General features: G+C 43.4%; 2 protein-coding genes and 1 long non-coding RNA gene across 4 annotated transcripts; 1 reads left to right on the top strand and 2 right to left on the bottom strand.

Moving 5' to 3' along the window:
* Nucleotides 1–1,177: 1,177 nt before the first annotated feature.
* Nucleotides 1,178–11,356, bottom strand: TRIM65 (tripartite motif containing 65). Of its 2 annotated transcripts, XM_081185396.1 has the most exons (7): nt 10,818–11,356; nt 8,424–8,519; nt 7,792–8,025; nt 5,665–5,830; nt 4,928–4,969; nt 4,197–4,277; nt 1,178–2,560 (listed from the first exon to the last, which is right to left on the bottom strand). In XM_081185396.1, the coding sequence occupies exons 1-7, from the start codon at nt 11,265–11,267 to the stop codon at nt 1,908–1,910; spliced, it is 1,722 nt and encodes a 573-aa protein (XP_081041522.1). In that variant the 5' UTR covers nt 11,268–11,356; the 3' UTR covers nt 1,178–1,907. The 2 variants fall into 2 exon arrangements, with proteins under 2 accessions (XP_081041522.1, XP_081041523.1); XM_081185397.1 differs by lacking the exon at nt 4,928–4,969 and having other exon boundaries at nt 10,818–11,349.
* A 367-nt stretch (nt 11,357–11,723) lies between these two features.
* LOC308582419 lies at nt 11,724–15,173 on the top strand. The gene is made up of 2 exons (XR_014005678.1): nt 11,724–13,808; nt 14,097–15,173. It is a non-coding gene; the product is annotated as an uncharacterized lncRNA (long non-coding RNA).
* A 52-nt stretch (nt 15,174–15,225) lies between these two features.
* Nucleotides 15,226–22,930, bottom strand: MRPL38 (mitochondrial ribosomal protein L38). Its single transcript, XM_081185426.1, has 9 exons — nt 22,808–22,930; nt 21,932–22,111; nt 20,670–20,798; nt 20,367–20,575; nt 19,496–19,568; nt 19,146–19,191; nt 18,073–18,231; nt 17,020–17,156; nt 15,226–16,279 (listed from the first exon to the last, which is right to left on the bottom strand). The coding sequence occupies exons 1-9, from the start codon at nt 22,872–22,874 to the stop codon at nt 16,143–16,145; spliced, it is 1,137 nt and encodes a 378-aa protein (XP_081041552.1). The 5' UTR covers nt 22,875–22,930; the 3' UTR covers nt 15,226–16,142.
* Nucleotides 22,931–23,442: the final 512 nt, after the last annotated feature.

The following is a 23,442-nucleotide window of genomic DNA, read 5'->3' as shown; positions in this document are numbered from 1 at the left end:
GGGGGATAAAGCTATTAGTGCACCTTCCCTAATTTGGACAAAAGGCAACAAAGAAGGGGCATGATAGTGACTTATATATTAATAGGATGAGTGAGATAGAGGTGGGTGGAAAGATAACCCTCCCCTCCCCCGATATTAGAAATTGAGGGCAACTAATGAAAGGGAAGTACTGCGTTCTGCATCTGCTGTCAGAGGCAGCATACTTCCAAATACCAGTTTCTGGGAATCACAGGTGGGCATTGTTGCACTCAAGTCCTGCTTGTGTTCTTGCCTCAGGCTTCTGATTGGCCACTGTGAGAACAGGTTGCTGGACCAGATGAACCATTAGCCTGGCCCAGCAGGCTGTTCTTCCGTCCTTATTTCAGAGAATGAACAGTGATGGCCAGTAACAGTTTGGAAAACACAAATTCAGGGATGATAGGTCTATCAATGGCTATCTGTCACTGTGGAACTTTGAAGCCCAGTAGTCATACGCCTCTGATTTTATCCACCGAATCAGATTTTATCAGATGCACAGGAAATCCGAAGAGATTTTGTTTAACCAACCTTCAATTCAGCGAATAAGATGGTGCTTTTTTCCAAGCTGTGGAACGATGAGAAAAGCTCTTGGACTTGAGGGAATTAATCGGTACACAAAACAAAATAAAAAATAGGGGTCACTGAAAGTGTAAGGTAAAGGATCCCTGGACGGTTAAGTCCAGTCAAAGGCGATTATGGCGTTGCGGCACTCATCTCGATTCAGGGCAAGGGAGCCGGCGTTTGTCCACAGACAGTTTTCCGGGTCATGTGGCCAGCATGACTAAACCGCTTCTGGTGCAATGGGACACCATGACGGAACCAGAGCGCATGGAAATGCCGTTTACCTTCCCGCCGCAGTGGTACCTATTTATCTACTTGCACTGGCATGCTTTCGAACTGCTAGGTTGGCAGGAGCTGGGACAGAGGAATGGGAGCTCACCCCATCGCAGGGATTCGAACCACCAACCTTTTGATCAGCAAGACCAAGAGGTTCATTAGTGTAGGATCCCCAGTCCCTGGCAATTGTGAGCTTAAGGTCACCTTACTAAGAACCAGATCAGTTTTGTTTCTTGGATACTCTTCCCTGGGGCTATGACAATTTTCTAGCTCACAGCTAGAAGAGGGAATTCTAATAAAAGAAGAAATTTATTTAGTAAGCTTATTTTTCCTTTTTGCTTAGAAAGCTTTATTTCTCAATAAAACTTTTTTTAAAAGCTGAACAATAAAACAGGAACCAACTTGGCAAGTTTTCATTCCCACCATAATCTGCTGATGAGAAAGTGGCAACAAACACGTGAGCAGTTACGACATGTTGAGCCTGCACAGAGAAGTAAAATAGAACTCCTTCCATCATAATTTAAAGTCACACCATAAAATAGTGCAACCTCTCTGAACCAAAGAGTTCAGTTTCCTTGTATGGAAAGCTACACATATGCAGTACATACATAGTGGAGAATTTAATGTTTCAGGGCAAGCCAATTCTGAAAATTAATATGTCCCAAGGAGAAGTTATCAGTCCCTACTGTGCCATTTAAATTTTAAAAATTACTTTTTTAAAAAAACCCAATTTAGTTCTGTCCACCTCTAGTCATCCCCCCGCCCCCTAATAATTGCGTAAGTAGGCTGAAATATCACAAACTTTGTTTACTCTGTTTTCCTGCTCCTCTTCATTTCCTGCTTAGCTTTTAATGAGATGAGATTGTCAGAAAGCCGTATTCTTCACCAGGATGCACAGCACACTAAGCAATGAGTGGTCAGGACAGCCGGAGTTCAGTGCCCTAATCATCTTCCCCAAATTTTAATCCGTCTTGCACACTTGTCCTACCTTGAGATGAGAAATGGGGACTTGCATCTCCCTGGGGAAGATGAGTACAAAGTACCTTGAGATCTCAGGAGAATTGCTCTCCTTGTTTCAGAGCTATCTCATCATCTGGCAGTTCGTCCACTGTGGTGGCAGCAGCAGCAGCTGCTTGCAAGATAGGAGGCACCCCATCAGTTCGAACTTTGCCCTGTGGCTTTTGGCAGAGGGTCACAGCTATGCCTTCGCAAAGCCAGAAGATTGGGAAAAGGGGCTCTGTGAAGATCGTGTTGAAAGTGTGGAGGAGTGTCATGTTGTCATCCACGCCATAAAAGGATAGCACTCCTTGGTTGCAATCCAACTGCACCCCAATGAATTTGCACACATGCTTTTTTATCTTAATGCACTCGGCGTTGTGCCAAGCCATATAGCAGTCTTCCTGGACGTGCAGGCCCCAGGAGAGTTTATCCAGCCCAATGGTGAATGTGCGGCCAACCCGCTTCTTCCTGGGGAAACTTCCATAAGCCACGCCAATAATGACAGAGTGGCCAGATAACTTGACTTCCCAGTAGCAGCTGCCCTGGCTGAAGTTCTGGGCACACATGACTTGCCATGGCTCAAACCTCTGTGGGTCTTTTGGCCTCGACCCTGGAATACGTTGAGAGTGATGGCACTTCCGGTTCTCATCCGACAACTGCATGTATTGGTTAGCTGTGGTTGGATCAAAGGTCAAATTCTGCTGATCTGCAGGAGAGACAAAGGTATCAAAGTCAGGTGGGAGAAAAAACACCCAAGTGTCTTTAACTCATTTTTAACTGGCTAATTCCTCTTCAGTTAGAGAAAAAGGTCCCCAATCCCTAATATCAGACATGCCACGGCTTGCTGAAGTGGCATTTTGGCAATTTCTTCTGTTGTTCTCTCCTAACAGAGCTAACCTATTGTCAACTCTGTTCTAAGAACGAAATACCAACTTTTTAGTATTGCAGGGCATTTAACCAAAGCAGCAAGGAGAAAGTATCAGTGCGCATTTGAGGGAGAGTGAAAGTTGGCTTTAGAGGCGTCAAATAAAAGCCAAGGGAAGTGGGTGCCTTCCATTTCCTTTGGAGCAAGATCTCTAGGATGGCAGGCTCTGCTTTATTTAAACATCACTTTTTGCTCACAATGGCCTATGAGAAATCCCTGCTCAGTGCCAGGGTGCCTATGAGGGGTGTCAGTTGTTGTCAGCAACGCAACATTCCCTTTGATCAGCCTTCTGCCTAAATAAGGTTAATGGAATAATTATTTCCCTCAGGGATGCAAACCAGAAGCCTGGGCAAGGAAAGTACACAGGCATTATGTGCAAGTATATACAAAAGATTGTACCTTGTCCATTGGCTCTGGTCCACAGATTTCTGAAAGGAGTTACTAACTGTTTGTGGTAGTTACCAGTCCTAAGTGCTTTCTCTTTGATCCATGTTCCACCCATGTCAGAAAACAGGAGCTGTTCCATTTATTAGTTTAACAGATAAATTGTGTTCTTTGTGATTTAAGTGAACATCTGCTCCATAGCTTCCTGGTTTCCTGCTAATCTAAGCGCAAGAAGCTTCTCTTGAACAAGGAGGATCCTAGAGATCTTAACACGGAACTCACCCAGATGTCCCCAAAAGCAGAGTTGGGCACAGGTGTGTGGGAGACAGTGAGAATAAAATGCAGAACTTATAGGTCTGCATCGGCTGCCTCCAATATGGCTCCACAGTTTTGCAAAGCTTTTTGAACTCCTGGATCTGAAGGCACATTTATGCTTCTTTTTTTTTTAAAGGACTACTGATGTGGGCAATTGCTTACTTGCATGAGCAGTGTAATGTGGGAGCAGCAAACTCTTGCAATGTTGACTCCTTTGCATGAAAAACAAAAATCATGGACTGCCTTAAACAGTATAGGTGCTGTAGTGGGAGCCAGCACAATGAGCCCCACTAGCGCAGTGTGCCCTCCTCAATCAGCTTGGGGTAAGGGTAGGAGAACCCCCACAACAGTGCACAGGAGAGAAGAAATCATTTCAACAGGCAAGCAAAAATGCTTGCACTGACAAGTGATCTCCTCAGCGCTAGTTTGAATTCCACCCCATAAGTGGAAGGGAAGAGGAGCTACATTCCTGTGTGACTTTGCAACTTCCATGCTATGCTGTTCATATGAATAGACTTGTTTATGCGAGAATTCCTCACCCGCCTCAGGTCAACCACCACCAGGAATATTATTATAACCAACAGAACACGCACACACAAAGAAATAAATTTATGATTCTGACAGAGGACCCAAAGGAAGCAGCTCTGAATATATTTATGCACTTGTGACCCTACTTCCCTTTTTTAAGTAACTGCGTGCAGCCCAGAAAGTCGCTTACCTTTTAAAAAAGACATTCTTAACTCATTGTCTGGAAGGCACGGTCCGGCCCTTCTCACAATTACCTTTGGCTCCGGTGAGACTGCCGAGTGAGAGATAAGCAAGGAAAACTTAAAAGCAGGAAGGAAACTCATTTGCCTTAAAAACAACGGTTTCAAAATGGTAGACAAGTCAAGACTCGGCAGTGAGTTGGGGGAGCCTTTTCGGGAGGGGTGAGGACAAGATACACAGGCAGCAAGGTTCAAAGCTGGCCTTTGGATATATTTTAAAATATTTCTCTTTAAAAAGGAGAAGCAGCAGCAGTGTACTTAAAGGCATCCCACAGTGTTATATTTTTCTTCATAATAACCAGACACTTAGGTGCTCCCAAGGCATAATCTCTCATGGTCTGAAACAAGACAAAGCATAAATACTCTCTGATGTATGATCAAATTATTAAAGTTTCTAAAATCACTTTTCTGTGTGCAGCAAGCTTTACAATTCTCATCCTAATGCATCACAAAAGACCACACATGTGGACTGCTGTGTATGCGTTGTTTGGTGTCATGTAGGTGCAAAAGGAAGGGTTTTCTCCTTTGAGGGCAAGATTCCTTTGGGGGCAATCTGTTAGGGGGCTGCATGCCACTGGTGGGCAGGGCTGGAGCCAATGGTGGGCCCAAACCAATGATGAATGAGGTGCTCTCACTGCCACCCCCTTCTGCTCCCCGCCCTCCTTGGTATCATGCTGCTCACCTTGCCCAGGCCCATTATAAAGGGTTGCCTCCAGGTCAGGAGCTGAAATGAGTAGGTGAAATCTAGATAAAGGCCACATGTTCTGGCCCAGTTCAGAATTTCAGTTTGCGACAAGCTTCAGTTTGCCTTTTCATCCAAATGTGGGAAACTGTGGTTTGTGCAACTGCAGCTTGTTCTCAAACCAGGATCTGAAGACAGATTCAAAGAATGGCTTTGAATCCTGATTTGAGAACAAAACCACAATTTCCTGCGCTTTTTACAACTAGTAGCAGACACTTCTAATCTCCTCCTCTTATGGTCAGAGAAGGCTGGGAAATGGAGGAGGAAGCGAATGAGCCTCGGGCTTGCTGTAGCTTGTCCTTGTAATGACAAACTGTGGTTTGTTATGATTACATCTGAACTGGATCCTACTTTCCTAGGAAAACATTTGGGAACAAAGGACTTTATAAGATTTTAAAAGTCTCTCTGAGGAGGTCAAAGTTTTGTGGACGACTACAGAGAAAATTGGGGTAATTCTGGCAGTACAAATCTAATCTTTCTTTCAGAAAACTAAGCACTGTCATTGCCCTACTATTCCTCCTCAATATGGAAATCTATCAAAATAAATACTCCCCCCCCCCAACTTTACTGTAGCACTTAAACCTCCAGCCGCCTTTATTAGAAAGAAAACTGACCAACTGACTTTCCACAGGTGATCTTTAATTTTTCACCACTCCCTAAAACAGCTGAATGATTACCTTTTGTTTCAGTCATTGGTGGACTCAAGGAATTTGACTGAGCCTCTTGCAAAAGCCTGGAAACCTCATTGAAGAGTTCAGTGACAGCATCCACATTGCTGGCCAAATCAAACTCAACAGGTGGAATAACTTCTAAGTTGCCAAGAGGAGGAAGATGATGCAGTTCCTACAAGGAACAGGAAATGTAGGAATCACAAAGTTTGACTGTTGACTTACATGAATGGAGTTTAACTTCAGCTTATGTAAGTGAACTGGATCGATCCTGAAATTCTTTAGTTTGGTACTCTACGGTGGCCACTTACATATTGCCAAGCAGGAGGAAATGCATCACCAAAGAAGGGAACAAACTAACACAAATTTGCATAAAATATGTTAATATATGCACATTTGGACAAAATTGCAATTCATTGAAATAAAAACAAATTGGGAAGACCTTAATAGCGTGACCTGTGTCCCTGATCAGTTTGCTGTCCAGATGCAACTTCCAAGCCCCTGCCTCTCCATTGTGGTTCATTATCTCTTAACTGGACTTGGAACAGCCAGCCCTTCAAGCAGAGGTAGCTATAAAGCAGGACACATGCTCCCCTCCCCACTTCTTCCCCCCCTTTGCCTGCCTTAGTGGTCCCCATAGCACTTGCTCAGAAATCCAAATGTGCCAAGAGCACGCTGGTGGGTCCCTTTTGTGACGCCACTTTGAGCACTATGTTGAAAAACGAGTTTAAAATAAAAGCGAACTACAGTGGTACCTCGGGTTACATATGCTTCAGGTTACAGACTAACCCAAAAATAGTACCTTGGGTTAAGAACTTTGCTTCAGGATAACAACAGAAATTGTGCTCCGGCGGCGCAGCAGCAGCAGCAGGAGGCCCCATTAGCTAAAGTGGTGCTTCAGGTTAAGAACAGTTTCAGGTTAAGAACAGACCTCCAGAACGGATTAAGTACTTAACCTGAGGTACCACTGTAAAAGCAAGTGTATTCATTATATATTTGAAGGCAGTGGTGTGCCAGGGCATTCTTGTCAATCTGAGACTGTTCAGCTCGTTAAAAAAATTCAGAACAGAAAGGAGGACAATGGCACAGCAGCCTTCTGATGAGAAAACCACACAATTCCCTGCTGCTGCTGGCTACAAAATGTTGCTGTGAGTAACCAACTGGGTAAAGCCATTTTGCTACAATAACCCCCTCTCACGGCATGAATTGCCTGTCTCTCTGAAGACAGAGGGCCTCATCAATGGAATTCCCCCCCCCCCAGACAGTTCAACTTCAGACATTCCCCCCTCTGGCATGGTGGGTGATTCACATTCTAAACTCTGCTCTGGAGTTGGCAGCCAAATTGTTTTTCAATTGTCTCAACTTGCTGACCATTAGGCCTAGCTAATCCTTTTTCTCCTCTATCTCCTAGCTGAGAAGGCTAGAGAAGCGCTTATAATTATGAAGAGTCCCACAGAAAGGTCTAATCTCAGTTGCATGCTGTACACAGGACGTGAAACATACCACTGCTCTCTTAGCTTACAATGCAGTGCAATGCTGGGGGGGGGGGAAATCCCCACTTCACAGAAAACACTTCAATAACTTCTGAGGGTCTGGGACTATCTTTGCATTCAAAGCATATCACTGTTAAGAATTAAATAAACACAGAACTCCTGTATGCCAATGGTTGCCAAGGTTCAGAGGCTTAGTTATGATATTGAAGATAGCTTCCAGTTAAGAGCTTGTCAGCTGCCAGGAATGGGGAGCAGAACAGGCAGCAACTCCCACTCTGTAATACTAAGCTATGGTTTATTTTAGGGGTGGGGAGCCTCTGGCTTGCTGGCCACATTTGGCCCACCGGTTCTCCCTGTTTCGCCTTCCAGGACATTTCCCCAAACCATAGGTGTGGGGCACATAGAGATTGAAGGGTGGGGAGTTCAATCCTGCTTGGTTTGGCTATGTAAGAACTCACTGGCACAGCCGATCCCTTCAGAAAGCAGGATTGAATTACTTGGAGTTCAGTCCTTCATGGTGACTATCTCTCATCCATGAACCAACTTTAACAAGTTGACAGGACCACCCACCTATTAAAGCTGTCCCCTGGGAGTGGAGATATAAAGATCTGGCCCAAATGCCATCAGTATACACATTGCATACCTCCAGAAACGTCATATCATCAGTACAAGCGAGCAGCTCTTCTGCCTTCTCGTTGCGCTGGGTAAGCCCATCCAGTTGGCGCTTCAGCTGGTCCAAGTTCTCTTGCATTTTGCCAAGCGCAGCATCTTGCTCTCTTTCAATCTTCTCCACTGTCTTCCTCTGGCATTCCTTCAAGGCTTCCACAAGAGAAGCGAACTTCTGCAAAACTCCAGATTTTAACTTCTCCGAGGAACCCTGGATGAAAAAGGAAGGGCAACAAAATACAGTTGTTTCCACTGTAGCTGCCTCTATTTCCCTTGCTGCTCTGCATTCTGTTGGGTACTAGGCATCACTCTTAATGGAAACAAGAAAATAAAATGTGGGGAGGCAGGCAAAAAGAGAGGCTGTGATCCTTGACTGGCTAGCTGGGGCTGATGGGAGTTGTAATCCAGAACATCTGGAGGGCACCAGGTTGGCAAAGAATTCACTACAGGTCTGAGCTGTTAGGAAAGGGACACAAATGCAGAAGGCCCACTTGCTCATTCAGTAACTGGAGTTTTAGCCATGATGGGTACCAAATGGGGTCAATGGAGAGCAAGCACTTCCCATGGGAGGCACTTTTGTCATTATGATGCTCTCTGTGGATTCCTTACCTTGATGTTGTCTATCCGCTGCTCCAGTTTCTGAATTGCTTCTCTGATAGGCTCTGCCTCCTTTCGAGTTTTCTCCAGGGTTGCTCTTACGGACTCCTGCCAAAGAGTTCAAAATAATTTAACAGGCAAGCACTTCAATCTCACCTAGCCACACCCGGCCCCTGCATCTCACCTTCCCAAGAGGGGCAGCAGAATTCCCCAGATGAATCTTCCAAGATTCATTCATCCCTTTGGAAAGACTCCAGAGTTCTGTTAATATAACACCCTATTAGATTGAAGGTAATCAGTGTAGGCATCAAGGTAGCCAAGTTATAGGAAGTGGTAACTCACTGAGGATGTAAGAAAGGGCCATGATGTCGAGACTAATCCAAAACCTTACGTTTGTATTGAGCAGTGCTGAACTGCCTCACCACACGAAAGCCCATAGGCTATGATTTGGGTCTAGCAATGTCTTCCAGTGTATATTCAAGCAAAGGATTCTTGCTTGGTATTGTTACAGCAAAGTCGTTATGCCCTAGCTAGCCTTAAAATATTTCATATCTATACAGTGGTACCTTGGGTTACAGACACTTTAGGTTACAGACACTTCAGGTTACAGACTCCGCTAACCCAGAAATAGTACCTTGGGTTAAGAACTTTGCTTCAGGATGAGAACAGAAATCATGTGGCAGCGGCGCGGCGGCAGCAGGAGGCCCCATTAGCTAAAGTGATGTCTCAGGTTAAGAACAGTTTCAGGTTAAGTACAGACCTCCAGAACGAATTAAGTTCTCAACACGAGGTACCACTGTACGGCAAGTGATGCCTGCTTTATAACTTTCCTGGCTTCTCCTACAAAATTTGAGGAAATGTAGCTTGGTGGCAGCACCAAGAGTTAATGTCCGGCCATCCTTCATATGGAATGAATTAAATCTTAGGCTACAGTGGAGATAAAGGCCTTACTGCATCAAACCCATTATTATAAAGCATTTGGTATCTGAGAAGAGTCATGAGTCAATCAGGCAGACATTCAGCAAGTGAAAATTTATCCACTGCAGCAAAGCTGAGATTAGAGCAATATACACAACCTAGGCTGTCTCTGCGTCACCAGTGGGCATAGCCGGGGGTGGGAGGCAGTTTCATCGAGTAAATAAATAAAAATACTTAACTAAAAGTAGAAATTGTAGAAGGATTTTGACTGTTTTTTCAAAAGAAAGTAATTTCTGAAGGCAGCCCTGTTTAGTGAAGTTTTTAGTGTTTGATGCTTTATCATGTTTTTAATATTCTGTTGGGAGCCGCCCAGAGTGGCTGAGTAGACTTGGACATATGGGCGGGGTATAAATAATAAATTATTATTAATTAATCATCATCATTATTTAAAACAACTGTTGTTGAGACATTTCATTCCAAATCTGAGACAGAGGATGATGACAGGTGAGTGTTCTGCCCCCAACAACATAAATCCTTTAAGAGTAAGGTGCGCACCACGACAACTACAATGTGCAGGGACATGTCCCACAATCCCAAGTAACTAATGCACCAGAGGGAATGCTTAATTTTAAAATGGGATGCCCGAAGGCTCCTTTGGCAAGCATGACACCCGTCCATCAACAGCCTGGTCCCGTGCAGTGTGAGAGATGCCCAAGATCAGCAGACAAAATTAATGGACTATGCAGAATTGGACAAAATGACAGGAAGGATTCGAAACCTGTGGGACCAGAGATTTACAGAAGATTGGAAGAAGTATATGAATCATTTGAAGAGCAACTGTAATCAACAAATTACGCTAGTAGGACTACAAGAAGTTTTGTAAGGAGAAATAAACAAAGCGTTACAAAGTAGAAAAAGAGATATTGGTTATGAGTTTGAAATGTAATAGGGAAGATAAGAAATGCATACTGAGAGATTAGATTGGAAAATTTTCAGACGGGATTGACAAAAGTAAAAAATTTGAATAAGATGTAAAAGTATGTTTAATTACTGTTGAAAATGATATGTTAAAAAAACTAATAAAATGTATATATATAGTACAGTGGTACCTTGGGTTAAGTGCTTAATTCGTTCTGGAGGTCCGTTCTTAACCTGAAACTGTTCTTAACCTGAAGCACCACTTTCACTAATGTGGCCTCCTGCTGCCGCCGCGCCACTGGAGCACGATTTCTGTTCTCATCCTGAAGCAAAGTTCTTAACCTGAGGTACTGCTGGCAGAAACAGAAATCGTGCTCCGGCGGCGCAGCAGCAGTGGGAGGCCCCATTAGCTAAAGTGGTGCTTCAGGTTAAGAACAGCTTCAGGTTAAGAACGGACCTCTGGAACGAATTACCGGTAAGTACTTAACGCGAGGTACCACTGTATATGTTATGTTGCCATGGCCCCAAGTGGCCGGCTCCGGAAATGCTTCTGCCCCGCTCCCTGCTTACTTCTTTGGCTTTCCGCTCGTCCTCGACGAGGGCCCTGATGTGCTGCTGGCACTCCTTGAGCGTGCACACGCAGCAGATGCCCCGCTTCTCCGTCTGGCAGTACAGCTCCAAGGGCCGGCCGTGCCTGGGGCACTTCCTTTCCCGAGCAGCGGCCGCCTGCTCCGTCCGGGAAGCCGGCCCGCCATCTTCCTGCTTGTGGAGCAGCTCCACCAGACTGTCGAGCAGAACGGTCTTGCTGAGCTCCGGCCTCTCCGGGAAGCTCTTGCGGCACGAGGGGCACGTGTAGCCCGCGGCGGCGGGCCCTTTGCCCTCCTCTCCGTCCCAGTGGTCGCAGATGCACTTCTCGCAGAAGCTGTGCCCGCAGGGCACCGTCACCGGGGTGCTAAACGTATCCAGGCAAATGCAGCACGTCAGCTTCTCCTCCAGCCTCTGCGAGTCTGGAGAAGCCATGGCGCGCGGCAGAAGCGCCACTTACAAAGCCCAGAGGAAATGAAAGTGAAACCCAGGGCCGCCAAAAAAAGGCTGAGGCTGCTGGAGATGGCTCAGGAGAAGGAAGGGCTGGGCCAAATTAAGGCGCATCAGCCCCCAGGCTCTTAAAGAGGCAGGGAGAGCAAAGATGATTGGCATCTCCTTTCCATGCAAGAAAAGAGTTTTGAGTTTCTGGCTCCCTTGTCCCCGTGTGAAAGGCAACCTTTTCAAATACCACCCGCTCCTCTGACAGGACAGTGCTGGATATACATATAAACTAAACAAGCTATAGCTTAGGGCCCCACTCTCTTGGGGCCCCCAATTTTTTTTAAAAAGAAAAAAAGTGGATGTACCTTGATAAAATATATAGTGGAACCTCAGGTTACAGATGCTTCAGGTTACAGACGCTTCAGGTTACAGACTCCACTAACCCAGAAATAGTACCTCGGGTTAAGAACTTTGCTTCAGGATGAGAACAGAAATCACACGGCAGCGGGAGGCCCCATTAGCTAAAGTGGTACCTTAGGTTAAGAACAGTTTCAGGTTAAGAATGGACCTCTGGAATGAATTAAGTTCTTAACCCGAGGTACCACTGTATTTTGTTATGTGCAAAGGGCTTTAGATACCTATTAGGTTCATAAATTACCATATAGCATATATTCAACACGAAAACAGCGACAATTTGTTGTTGACAAAGGACAGCTGGATGTATAAAGAGCCCCATTGCCTTCAGTAGCTTAGGACCTCATCAAACCTAAATCTAGCCCTGAGACAGGAGATCTGATGACGGGCTTCCAGTTTCTTTGCAGGCTCAGTTGAAGGTGCAGCAAGATCTGTGTCCCATTTAGGCAAGTTTTTAATGTTTGATTGTGTTTTTAGTATTCTGCTAGGAGCTGGCCCGAGTGGCTGGGGAAACCTAGCCAGATGGGTGGGTTTGACGGTCGTTTCACAGACTATTGATCTGTACACCACTACTTTATTCTTCTGCTGCCACCAATTTTGTGGGGAAAATCCCAGGGCTCCCCAGTGAAGTACTGAGTCTTAGGTAGTTAACAACGAAGATTAAAGCTTATTTCAAACACAAAATTTTTAAAAAATATATTTGAAATGCTGTCACTCTATTCCCTCTCAGTCTTGTCCCTGTCTCTAACTCACTCTGCCTCCTCTATCTCCCCTCCCAAAAGAACCAACCCAACTGTCAAAACCTCTAGGCTGAGCCTTAAAATCAGGTAGGCTCCGCCTCCAGGATTTCTTATTGGTCAGCCTATTAACTCTTTCTCTCCCCCAATATAAACGTAACCCCAAAGAATGGGCAAACGCCACAGCGGGGTATAAATAATTTATTATTATTATTATTATTATTATTATTATTATTATTATTATTATTATTATTATTCTGAGCCCCACATCCCACAGCTTCACCCCACTGCCAACACAGAGAGAGGTTTTTGTCTAGACTTATCCTTGCCTGTGTCTGTTTTTTTCCCTTGTAGGCATTTTTTAGGAAAAGCTCTAGATACATGTTTTTAATTGATGTGCTTTTTGTGATGGGTTTTAAAAACTTTTTTGCACTGTTATTCCATGTTATCTTAGCAAAGAAATTGATTAGCCTCTATTAGGTAGTGCACTCCAGGAAACCAGAATGGCTGTTAGGTTTCACATTTGTTATGATTTTTGTTGTTGCTGCTGTTGTTGTTGTTATGTCCTGGTTTTCCCCTTTCCTGATTTATTATGTTTTATTGTTGTCCCTCTTTATTGTGAAGTCTCTATGAAACGTGTTTCTCCTCTCATAACAAATTGACAATATTTCTTTTTAATAAAAATTGCTATGAAATACTCCAGCATACACTCTTCCAACACAGAATAGTTGTCTTGAAAGACAAGAACTATTCAAGAGTGGCCAGGCAGATAGATGCTGCTGAAAAGCTCACAGGGTATGATGGCAACAGTTATCCTCTGATATATAGCCTCTGATATATGGACATTTGATTTTTAGTTGTAGCACTACTGGTAGATCTATCCTCCATGAATAATTCCATAAAGACTTATAAAAGCTATATAGACCAGTATCCATCACAAAACCTTGGAGCGATGAGTTCTACAATAATACACTGCATAAACACGCTACTGCCAATACATTCTGTTGGATGATCCTCTTGTATTCTAGTAATAAGCTTTATTCCTCTTTACTTTCTCAACAGTGGTCATGATTTTAAAAACCTCTAGCAAGTTCCCCTCATAGTGATTTTCTAAATTACAAAAGCATGGTCTTAAATCTTCCACCTGTGAATTTCCCTCTGCAGTTAGTTTTAGTTGCCCTTTTCTACAGGATGCCCAGCTCTGTAGTAGGGGTGGCGAACCTTTGGCTCTCTAGGTGTTGGAACTCCATCAGTCCCAGCAAGAATGAATGTGATACAGTGGTAGTTCCGCATCCCTGTTCTACAGGTTGCCCAGGAGGCTAAAGCTATCAGTGGCTACTAGCCTCAATGGCTATGTTCTTATATTCTTGATATTACTTTTTAGGTAATAATAATAATAATAATAATAATAATAATAATAATAATAATAGTAATAATAATTTTTATTTATACCCCGCCCTCCCCAGCCAAGGCCGGACTCAGAGCGGCTTACAAGCAATAATAAAAACAAGTTGAATGATTACAACTTAAAAACAAAATTAAAATACAACATTAAAATATTGAAACATTAAAATATTAAAATGTAGCCTCCTCGCAGGAGGAGAAGGCAAATAAAAAGAAAGAGAGGGAGGGAATCAAATTGGCTCCAAGCCAAAGGCTAGGCGGAAAACAGGTAGAAGGAAAACAGCCAGACTTTATGCCAAAACGCAGGACTGTATATATGATACAGTACTTGTTTTATCCCAACCCCACCCTGATTCCTGCAACTGAATTTCCTGGCAGAGGCTCTTGAGAGCTGACACTTTCAGTAATTTTTCCATTATGATCCAAAGCTTGCTTTTTTCCACACATACTTACACTCAATTTCTTAGGTAGGCTGTTGCCAAAAGCCATATGGAGAGAGTAATTTATTTCCCATTCTTCACAAGACACTTCGGGATTTTTTTCACCCTAAATAATTTTATTTTGCCTATAGACCTGTCTACCGCATTGTCCACCCCATCTCAATATACATTTATGAGCGTTAAATATCACTAAATAAAATAGGGGACTCAGCTGTTTACAATCTCTCTAAACTCTGCTTTCACAGATTTCCAAATTCTCTTCTTTAAAAACAAGCATGCAGCCCCGTATTTCTCTTCTTCCGTGTTGCTATTTATAACCTGCAGACGAATAACTTGTGTAGTGCAGTGGTACCTCGGGTTACATACGCTTCAGTTTACATACGCTTCAGGTTACAGACTCCGCTAACCCAGAAATAGTACCTTGGGTTAAGAACTTTGCTTCAGGATGAGAACAGAAATTGTGCTCCGGCAGCGCAGCAGCAGCAGGAGGCCCCATTAGCTAAAGTGGTGCTTCAGGTTAAGAACAGTTTCAGGTTAAGTACGGACCTCCGGAACGAATTAAGTACTTAACCCGAGGTACCACTGTAAATGTTTTTTAAAAGAAAGGGTACTCTTCAACTGTGGGCTTGCTATCGAAATGCTATGGAACTGTTCTGCAGGACAATATTTTGGAATGAGGAACATAAGCACACACTGCTTAATCCAAACCTTATCAGACTTGCAAATATACACAAAGGTAAGCAGTCATCCATGCAGAAATAAAAGGGTTCATGTTGTATAGGGAAAGAAAAATGAGGAAATGAGATGATCCTGTGTTTCCCAGAAGGTAAAAAAAATCACCTACGCAAAATAGTCTCTTCAAACCGATTTACCAGTATGTCTCAAGGTATCCAAATGAAGGGGGGGGGGGAGAAATAATTTTAATGGCAAAGCAAGGAACACACACATCTTGGTATCCATTTCATTTGGTTTAATTCTGACAAATCATTTAAACCATATAAACATATATCAACTAGCTCCACAGCCTGTTTCATGCATTGCACAAAGCAGGCATTGTTTATGAAAGGTTCATGCCACCAACCAAAGGTTTCATCCCTTAAGGTGTCACAACACTGATGCCCTTCAGAAACATAAAAGGTATGATGCCTGCTTGACCTTAGAAATAACCTCCTCCAACTGATGGCCTCCTGATGTTTTGGACTGTAACTTCCAGCAACTCCAGCCCCAGCATAACTGTGCTGGATGGAGCTGATGGAAGTTGTATTCAAAACATCCAGAGGGCACTAGGTTTGGAAAGGCTGCTTGAAGTTATTGAAGCAGTTGATATATTAGATAGTTCCAAGAGACTGACTGCTCCCATCTGCTTCTCCCCAAATACAAGTATTTTTCAGCAGGAATTTAAAAGAATGTTTGTTCATACTTTAAAGACAGCACACGGCCCAGCGTTTCAGTAACAACTCAATGCTTTGCTATATTTCATGCATTATCTGATCCCATTCAGGTGAGGCTATTTTGCTGAAATGGCCCAGCACTTGATGAGAGAGAAAGAAAGCTGTTTTGCTCAGAACACTTGATGGACGGCATCTGGCTCCTGAGAAAGTGAGGCAGAAACTCAGCTTCTGAATAGCCCTGGACCTCTGGACACAGCTTGCCTGCTTCTTCATCGCAAAGACAGAGTCTCCAAGATATAGAGAAGATAGATGCAAGCTGCACCGCTCTCTTCCAAGTGAATAAAAGTGATGATTCAAATCAAATCCAGCTGCCTCTTATATTTCCATTTTCCGATCAGAGATATGAACTGCTTGGGAGGGTTCTTTGTTGCACCATGGCTACTCAGTCCAGGGTCCCGTTGGCAAGCGGAGCATCAAGACATTTCAATAAATGCCATAGGTAGGCTCATCACTGTCCCTGTATCTGTCCAGGTACCTCAGAGGCTGGAGGTGTGGAAACAACTTCTGCGGTGGATGATATTTAGGGGGACGCACAAAATCAAACACAGGCTCCTTCATGTCTGCAAGGGGCAGATTGGAAGTTAGCACATCCTAACATCTACAAATTCCACAAGCACCAACCTGAAGCATCCTCTGGCTCAAAGACACCGATGATCTGCAATGGAAAACGGTGACTTTTGGCCCACTAACAGCACATGATTTCCTTGCGCTCTGGCCCTAATGATTTCTAGTTTTTCTGCTGCGGAAACGTGTACAAGAATGCAGTTGCCCTTCCTGCTAAATTGAAATCCAGCCCACCACATAGCTCCAATCCAGCTGTCCAAATACTGATGCTTTGCTGGCTTCAAACTGTTATGGGTCTGCAAGCTCCCCTGTCCCAGGCAGCTTTAAATGAAGTACTCTAGGTACTTCCCAACATGCTATTTCAATACTTGCTGTATGAACTGGGCTTTGTGGTAAGCAGCTTCCAAAACCTCATTGCTCCACAAGGATCCTGAAGTCCCTATCCAAATAATCACCTCTCCAAGCAGTTCAGAACAAGTCCCTCCCTTCTCTGGCTGGGAACTTGGGACACAGTGGGTGGGAGAAAAAGGTTCCCAATTCTGTATACTTTTATCAAGTTTTATTGCATTCTTCCCCAATTTTTTCAAGTTTTAAATTTAGCACGCATTCAGAAATATTTTGGTCTTGCATAATTACTGGACATGTACTCCAATCACAATTTTTTTATTACTAAAAAAATTATTACTAAAAAAATTTTTTGTACTACCGTAAATTATATATACGGTCCATTACTTACCGAGAAGGTGGTGAAAGACCCGAGTAACTGAATCATCCCACTGGCTTTGGAAAAATGCCAGTCCTGCAGGTGTCATGTCACTCTGATGCTTCTTGTAGAAGTCGAACGTCTTGAACGTTCTCATCTGGAGACTGTGGCTGAAAAGATGAGAGGACAGAGATGCAATGGAACCCTTCTGCTGTTATTTCTAGCTACCTTCACTACCCTGTTCAAGCCGCCACCAGTTTCCTTCAGTAGAGTAAAACATAGAAGGGTAAATAATATTCCCTATCCATCAGGTAGCAATTGCTCCACCAAAGAAACCACTGAAATGGTAAGTCTGAATGGCTTAGGGGGTTTTCATTCCCCACACCGCCAGCCTCGAAAAAGGCCTATTTTTTTTAGATTCCTTGGGTGAGAAAGCAGTTCAGAACTAGTTTAAACTTCTAATATAAATGTAGGAGATATTCCCTGGAAGGAGGGAGTTGCATCAAATTCACCCATGGCTACACCGTTTCTTGTTAGAGGGAAGGGGATGTTGGCTAGCTGTGTTTCTTGTTCCTTCCATTATCTCTAGCAATTAGTTTTCCATGCTCCTTTTCTTTCCAGAAAAATAAGGGGAAATTAGCTGCAGTCACAAAATTAAAAGACGCCTGCTTCTTGGGAGAAAAGCAAGAAAAATTATTTGTGTGATGTTTATTTGAATGACAAGCAATGGTTTGGAAGGCAGACTATCACACAGAAGTAACAAACTCATGCAAGAGCAATTGCTACTCTTGACTTCAAGCCCAACTGTTTACAATAGGTGAGGTTTCAGTGGGTTTCCAACTCTTAAAATCTATTCCTGGACACATCTTTTTTACTTAAGTGTCCCCATCCCCACCCTTTTCAACTTGAGCTGTGCCTTACATTCTGGCTGTACTGTTATTTGACCTAATTTTTAAGTTTCAGAGAATACTGGATAGTTCACAATTCTACCTTCAGAAATAAGCCTGTGGCTCCTTTCGCAAAAGAAGCCGGAAGTTGGAAGCACCCAATGATTCCACCATAGTTATGCAAAATGGGAAGAGTTACCATGGCACAGGCCGCTCATCTTCAGTGAAATCAATGGGATGGAGCTGCTTGAAGAGAAGGAAGACGAAGCGATGGTATCCAGTTCCTCTAGCGGGGAATGCAGGGAAGTAATGGCAAATCTCCTTGCCCATCTCCATTTTGTTTCCTGGAATGTTTGTCCTGTTGAGTTAAAATACGATTGTCAAGAATGATTTTGTCTGTATGATATTTGGAGTTCAAATGGCCATTACATATCTGAAGAGATAAAGACTTGCCCTCATTCTAAATCGCATTCTCTAAGGCTACCACAGTACAAGCAAAAGGGGCGGAAAGTGGCTTAATATATAAAAGCAAGGCTCCAGCTCAGTGGTCCTCAAACCATGCTCCATGGAAGCCTGGGGCATCTTGATGAGAAAAAAAACAGTAATGTTGAATGTTGGCTGGCCTCCTGCTATCAACCTACTCATACAGTGTACAGTGGTGCCTCGCAAGACGAAATTAATCCGTTCCGCGAGTCTCTTTGTCTTGCGGTTTTTTCGTCTTGCGAAGCACGGCTATTAGCGGCTTAGCGGCTTTAAGAAAAAGGAAACAAACTCGCAAGAACTCGCAAGACGTTTCGTCTTGCGAAGCAAGCCCATAGGGAAATTCGTCTTGCGGAACGACTCAAAAAACGGAAAACTCTTTCGTCTTGCGCGTTTTTCGTCTTGCGAGGCATTCGTCTTGCGAGGTACCACTGTACTGCCATAGTGAGAGGAGTATTCCAACGTGTGCTTTCAGTTTGCAGAAGGGATGCACAGTCTCATTAGGGCTCTACAAGAAGAGTTTCTGCATCCTAGGACATGTCACAGAAACCTCCGCAACCCATGGTAGGTGTGCAGGAACTTCGCAGTAGAAAAGTCATTGTGAGAAGAAGGATCTTTGAAGGTAGAGAATCTGGTATGCCATGGACCTCTGCAGTCATGCAACTGTCAGTTGCTGCATGGACTAGGAAAGTCTGCATGAAAGCGGTAGTGGAATATTGAGATTCAGCTCCAAATGTAACCCAAGTTGGTAACTGATGCCAGTGCAAAGATGGATTAGTAGCCAATACTCACACCAGCCAGTGGAGATACTCTGAATCGGCATCACGCAGGTGCCCATCTGTGTGTATAACATAAACATAATCTCAATTAAATTATCATTATTCATGTACAGTTATGTAATGCTTCTTTGTTGTGCTCTTTCTGGCTGCACAAATGATTCTTTTCCTTTGTCCTAGCTTGGCCAAGCTTTAAAAGCTCCAGATCACTCAGCACCTTTAATTTTTTACCATACCACTGGCAACTCCTTCATAATCTTTTGCAACCAGGATTTCTGCTGGTACTGCAGAACCTGCACATTAACTAGTAGCCTCTCAGAAAAATAAAATCTGGGCCATTCCTAGGGTGAGGAAACCTTTATTCACCTAGGTTGGTGAGCAGCAGAGTCCATAAGGATCCTTCATCCGCTTCAAATGAGACTCTGGGAGGATTAAAAGCCTAAACAGAAAAATACAGCAATGATTACAAAGTAGCCAAGACTTTTGCCTATGCTCCCAAATATGATTAGTTTAAATTTCACCCCATCTTTTGTTTGCCAGCTTCTATCAGTCCAGCCAGATCTAGACAATTCACACTAGTTACAATTATTATCTTTGCAGAAAGATCATAAAAACGGGCATGCTTTAATATCAAACTAATAACCGACAAAAGCGGAGAACAAGAGACTTTTGACTTTTTAAAAAATATTTAAAAATAGCCTGAAGATCAGGATTTGCTACTGGCATACAGGATTTGCTACACAGATACTACACACTGAAGCGACTTCAGGGGTCTCACCAAAAAGGGATATAGGAAAACATCCTCTTTTCCAGAAGGAAGAGGGGAAAATGGCATATAATATATAGCTTTTTGAATAATCAAGAATGAATAAGGTAAAATTACATTCAATAGAGGCAGACAGAAGAGGACCAATACCACAAAGAATGCTAATTATCACTATGAGTCATGAAAATTCTGAAGTTAAAAAAATGACTTGGTGTAAACAGACTCCCAGATTAGTTGCCTACATTAAGTGGGAAATTAAGTCTGATGAACACTGTACTTATAAATAAACATCACAACAATTAGACTAATGAAGCTGTTGGTATATGCCATTGAGTGGGTGGGGGAGAACAAAGCAGTTGGCAAAGTACTCAAGAGAATCTGTTTTCTCAAAATGTTTACTAGATGAGTTGTGGTTAAAAAAAAAAGAACAAGATATTCTTCCCCTCAAAGCTTATACATTTGGTACAATACCTCTGTGGGTGTCACCATATTCCCATGATAAACTGGCATAACATATTCATCATCCTGATTGTATTCCACCCTTAAAGGAACTTGGGGAACAAAGAAGGCATCATCAAACAAGTCCCGGTACAGTCCATAGTGTTCTGCCACTCGCTGCCTGTGGGATGGGCCAAAGGTTCTCTCCCATTCAGCTCTTACATCATCAAGGGGAATCAACACTGCAAACAGAAACACAGCACTGTGAAATACTGAGTGGAAAAGCTTTAGTGAAGAGAAAAGGAATAAATGAGGCGGGAGCTGTGACCAACATACATTTCCGTAGGCGGGATGCTCTTTCCAATTCCACTCGATTCTGTTTCATTATAGCTTTTCTCTCCTTAAGTGTTTTTTTCCATGGCGGCGGAGAATAAGGTAGCCCAATGTTGATCTTTGCCTCTTCATCTATAGTTTTTAGAAAAACAGAGAAAACATAAAGTAAGTCTCATGACATACTTTCTGCCTCTGGTTTCACTAAGGGACAAACTATAAATGACTGGGAAATTGGGTGGCTCATGCCTTGCCTTATGGTGTTGCTTAATACTCGCAAAGCTTAAAAGTTACCTGATATCCCAAGGTAAGTAGAAAGTGTCCCCATTAAGACTTGGCACTTATTGAGTACCTCCAGTCTGCAGCAGGACCCCAGTACACCCACATATGTGCATGTATAACTCTTTAAAATGAATGAAAAAAACCATTACTCAGGCTCACTACAAGGCTGTGTGTTTCCAGTTCAGTAGCTTTCCTTAGTGAACAGTATGGGCAGTTCTGTTTCTCTTTAAAGTTTAACAACAAAAGGTGAACAGTCACTTTTTATTGCCTTTTGTTACCTTTCTCCTGTGCTCCCACTCAATTGAATATAGTGGTACCTAGGGTTACAGATGCTTCAGGTTACAGACTCCGCTAACCCAGAAATAGTACCTTGGGTTAAGAACGTTGCTTCAGGATGAGAACAGAAATCGTGCAGCAGCAGCATGGCGGCAGCAGGAGGCCCCATTAGCTAAAGTGGTGGTTCAGGTTAAGAACAGTTTCAGGTTAAGAACAGACTTCCAGAATGAGTTAAGTTCTTAACCCGAGGTACCAATGTATAGGCATGTATTTTGCTCTCAATTCTATGCTTGTTTACTCAGGGACGAGGTCATAATATTTTCACTCCCACTCTTCAGTCAAAAAAGCTCCTAAAGCAGTTCACAAGATCAGTAGTAAGACACTCTCTGCTCTCACACTCATCTAAAAGGAGGGAGTGGAAGGAGGCAAACAACAGGGTCAGGCACTGGTTTTTAAAAGTCACCATTCTTACAGTGGGACTGAAACTGTTCAGATAGTCAAATGGAATGGCTGCTGTGAGGTGACAGTCTATCAGCAGAGACAATGTGATAGCCCTGCTTTACTTTTCTTCCTGTACTTGGCATTCAGGCACTTGCCCCCCAAAAGCACACATAGGATTGAACTTTCCACATGAATATAAACTATTCATACAAAAAGGAGAGGAGCAGAAGAAACTGGACTGAACTTTTCTGCCCTCCCTAATGTTGTACCTTGCTTTGGAGTGACATATCGCCTGTAGGTTTTCCACCACTGAGGTTTCTTTTGTGCTTTCTCTGCTTCCTTGAAGTAGCGAGTGAAGACACGGTACTTTTCTAGCACCTCCAATTTACTAACATCAATATCTTCATTAGGCATTGGCCCGAGAGGTACTCCCACTTTCCAGAGAACAGCTAAAATAAATTAGCAAAAAAAGTATAGAAGGTTTGGTCTACATTTTATTTGAACCTGTCCCATTCAAACAAAAGCAGAAGTAATGGGTGTGGGGAGAGAAGAAACACTAGTAAACACTGCAGACACAAAAGTGATGGCAATACACAGACATGTTTTATACTTAAAACACTTACAAAAACTTGTGTCCAATTGCATTTCCACCTTTCTGTTCCAACAGCAGATGGGGCAGAAACGAATGAATCAGACTTTGGGGCAGTAAACTATGTTTGAAGCTTCACTACTGAATGCGCAAAATGAGAGTGGCATACCACTTTTTGTGTTTCTTCATATATTTTCAAAGATGCAAAGAAGACTAAACTGATTTCTTGCCAAGTCAGAAAATGTGCTGCTTCCTCATAACATGAATATATTCCACAGCTATCCATCTTCTGAGCTCATATAGGTTTGCATGGGAGTTGACATTGGCCATTCACGGCACAACACAACCATCAGATACAAAACTCAGACGTCCAAAAACATTTGCCCTCGGATTCCTAAATTATCGGGGCTAGAGAGAACTTAAGCGTCTCGAGTCCATCAGTAGCGGAGGACAAGCTACCCTAAAAAAGAGCAGGCTAACGGCTTCCTGCCCCCGCTCCTCCGCCCCTCCCTCCATCATCCTCCTCCAGTGTGGAAAGGAGACAGCCGTCACTCACCAGAAGTACTAAAAGGCCTAGCATTCCGTAGTCCAAGCAGCGCAGCGCTCAGGATGGGCGCCGCCATTTTGCGGACCACGGCGTCGCTCGACTGGAAAGCCCTCGCGGCGACGCGCAATCTGGATGACGTCACGCAGGAGCGGTTGTCTACGAGAATGCCTGCCTATTAGCTCTCAAAGAAACAAAGCCTTATTCATGCTCCTTGTGGCGCAGTCCAGGGTTTTTTTTATTATTTTATTTACTTTGCTGTCATCACTTGTGCTTATGATTATTTTGTGGAAAGCGAGGTGTTTCAAGGTTTGCCATGTGCGTGTAGAGGGCGCGCTTTCTCCCGGTTCCTGCTTTAAAGGGGCGGCAGCAGAGAGTGTTAACGTCTACGGCCATACTACCCTGAACACGCCCGATCTCGTCTGATCTCGGAAGCTAAGCAGGGTCAGGCCTGGTTAGTACTTGGATGGGAGACCGCCTGGGAATACCGGGTGCTGTAGGCTTTTATTATTTTATTTTTTCCTCTTTTGTTTTCAGGTAACCTTCTTCTGTTTTTGTCTCAGATTTCATTGCAGATTTCTTCTTCTTCTTTTGTTTTTTATTTTTAAAATTGCTTCTGCTCTCGGCACCCCATTTCAGCCTGGCTC

This window comes from Podarcis bocagei (genome assembly GCF_964188305.1).
Source record: "Podarcis bocagei genome assembly, chromosome: 2".
Lineage (NCBI taxonomy): Eukaryota > Metazoa > Chordata > Lepidosauria > Squamata > Lacertidae > Podarcis > Podarcis bocagei.
The sequence above is the reverse complement of the archived record's forward strand: the minus strand, read 5'-3'. Positions and strand labels throughout refer to the sequence as shown.

Excerpts from the sequence above, each read along its gene's own strand:
- TRIM65 (XM_081185396.1), bottom strand. The coding sequence starts at position 11,267 with ATGGCTTCTCCAGACTCGCAGAGGCTGGAGGAGAAGCTGACGTGCTGC. Across the intron at positions 8,026-8,423 it reads AGCGGATAGACAACATCAAG|GGTTCCTCGGAGAAGTTAAA; the intron begins GTAAGGAATCCA and ends TTTTTCATCCAG. Across the intron at positions 5,831-7,791 it reads ATGATATGACGTTTCTGGAG|GAACTGCATCATCTTCCTCC; the intron begins GTATGCAATGTG and ends TGTTCCTTGTAG.
- MRPL38 (XM_081185426.1), bottom strand. The coding sequence starts at position 22,874 with ATGGCGGCGCCCATCCTGAGCGCTGCGCTGCTTGGACTACGGAATGCT. Across the intron at positions 22,112-22,807 it reads TAGGCCTTTTAGTACTTCTG|CTGTTCTCTGGAAAGTGGGA; the intron begins GTGAGTGACGGC and ends AATTTATTTTAG. Across the intron at positions 20,799-21,931 it reads ATATGTCACTCCAAAGCAAG|ATGAAGAGGCAAAGATCAAC; the intron begins GTACAACATTAG and ends TAAAAACTATAG.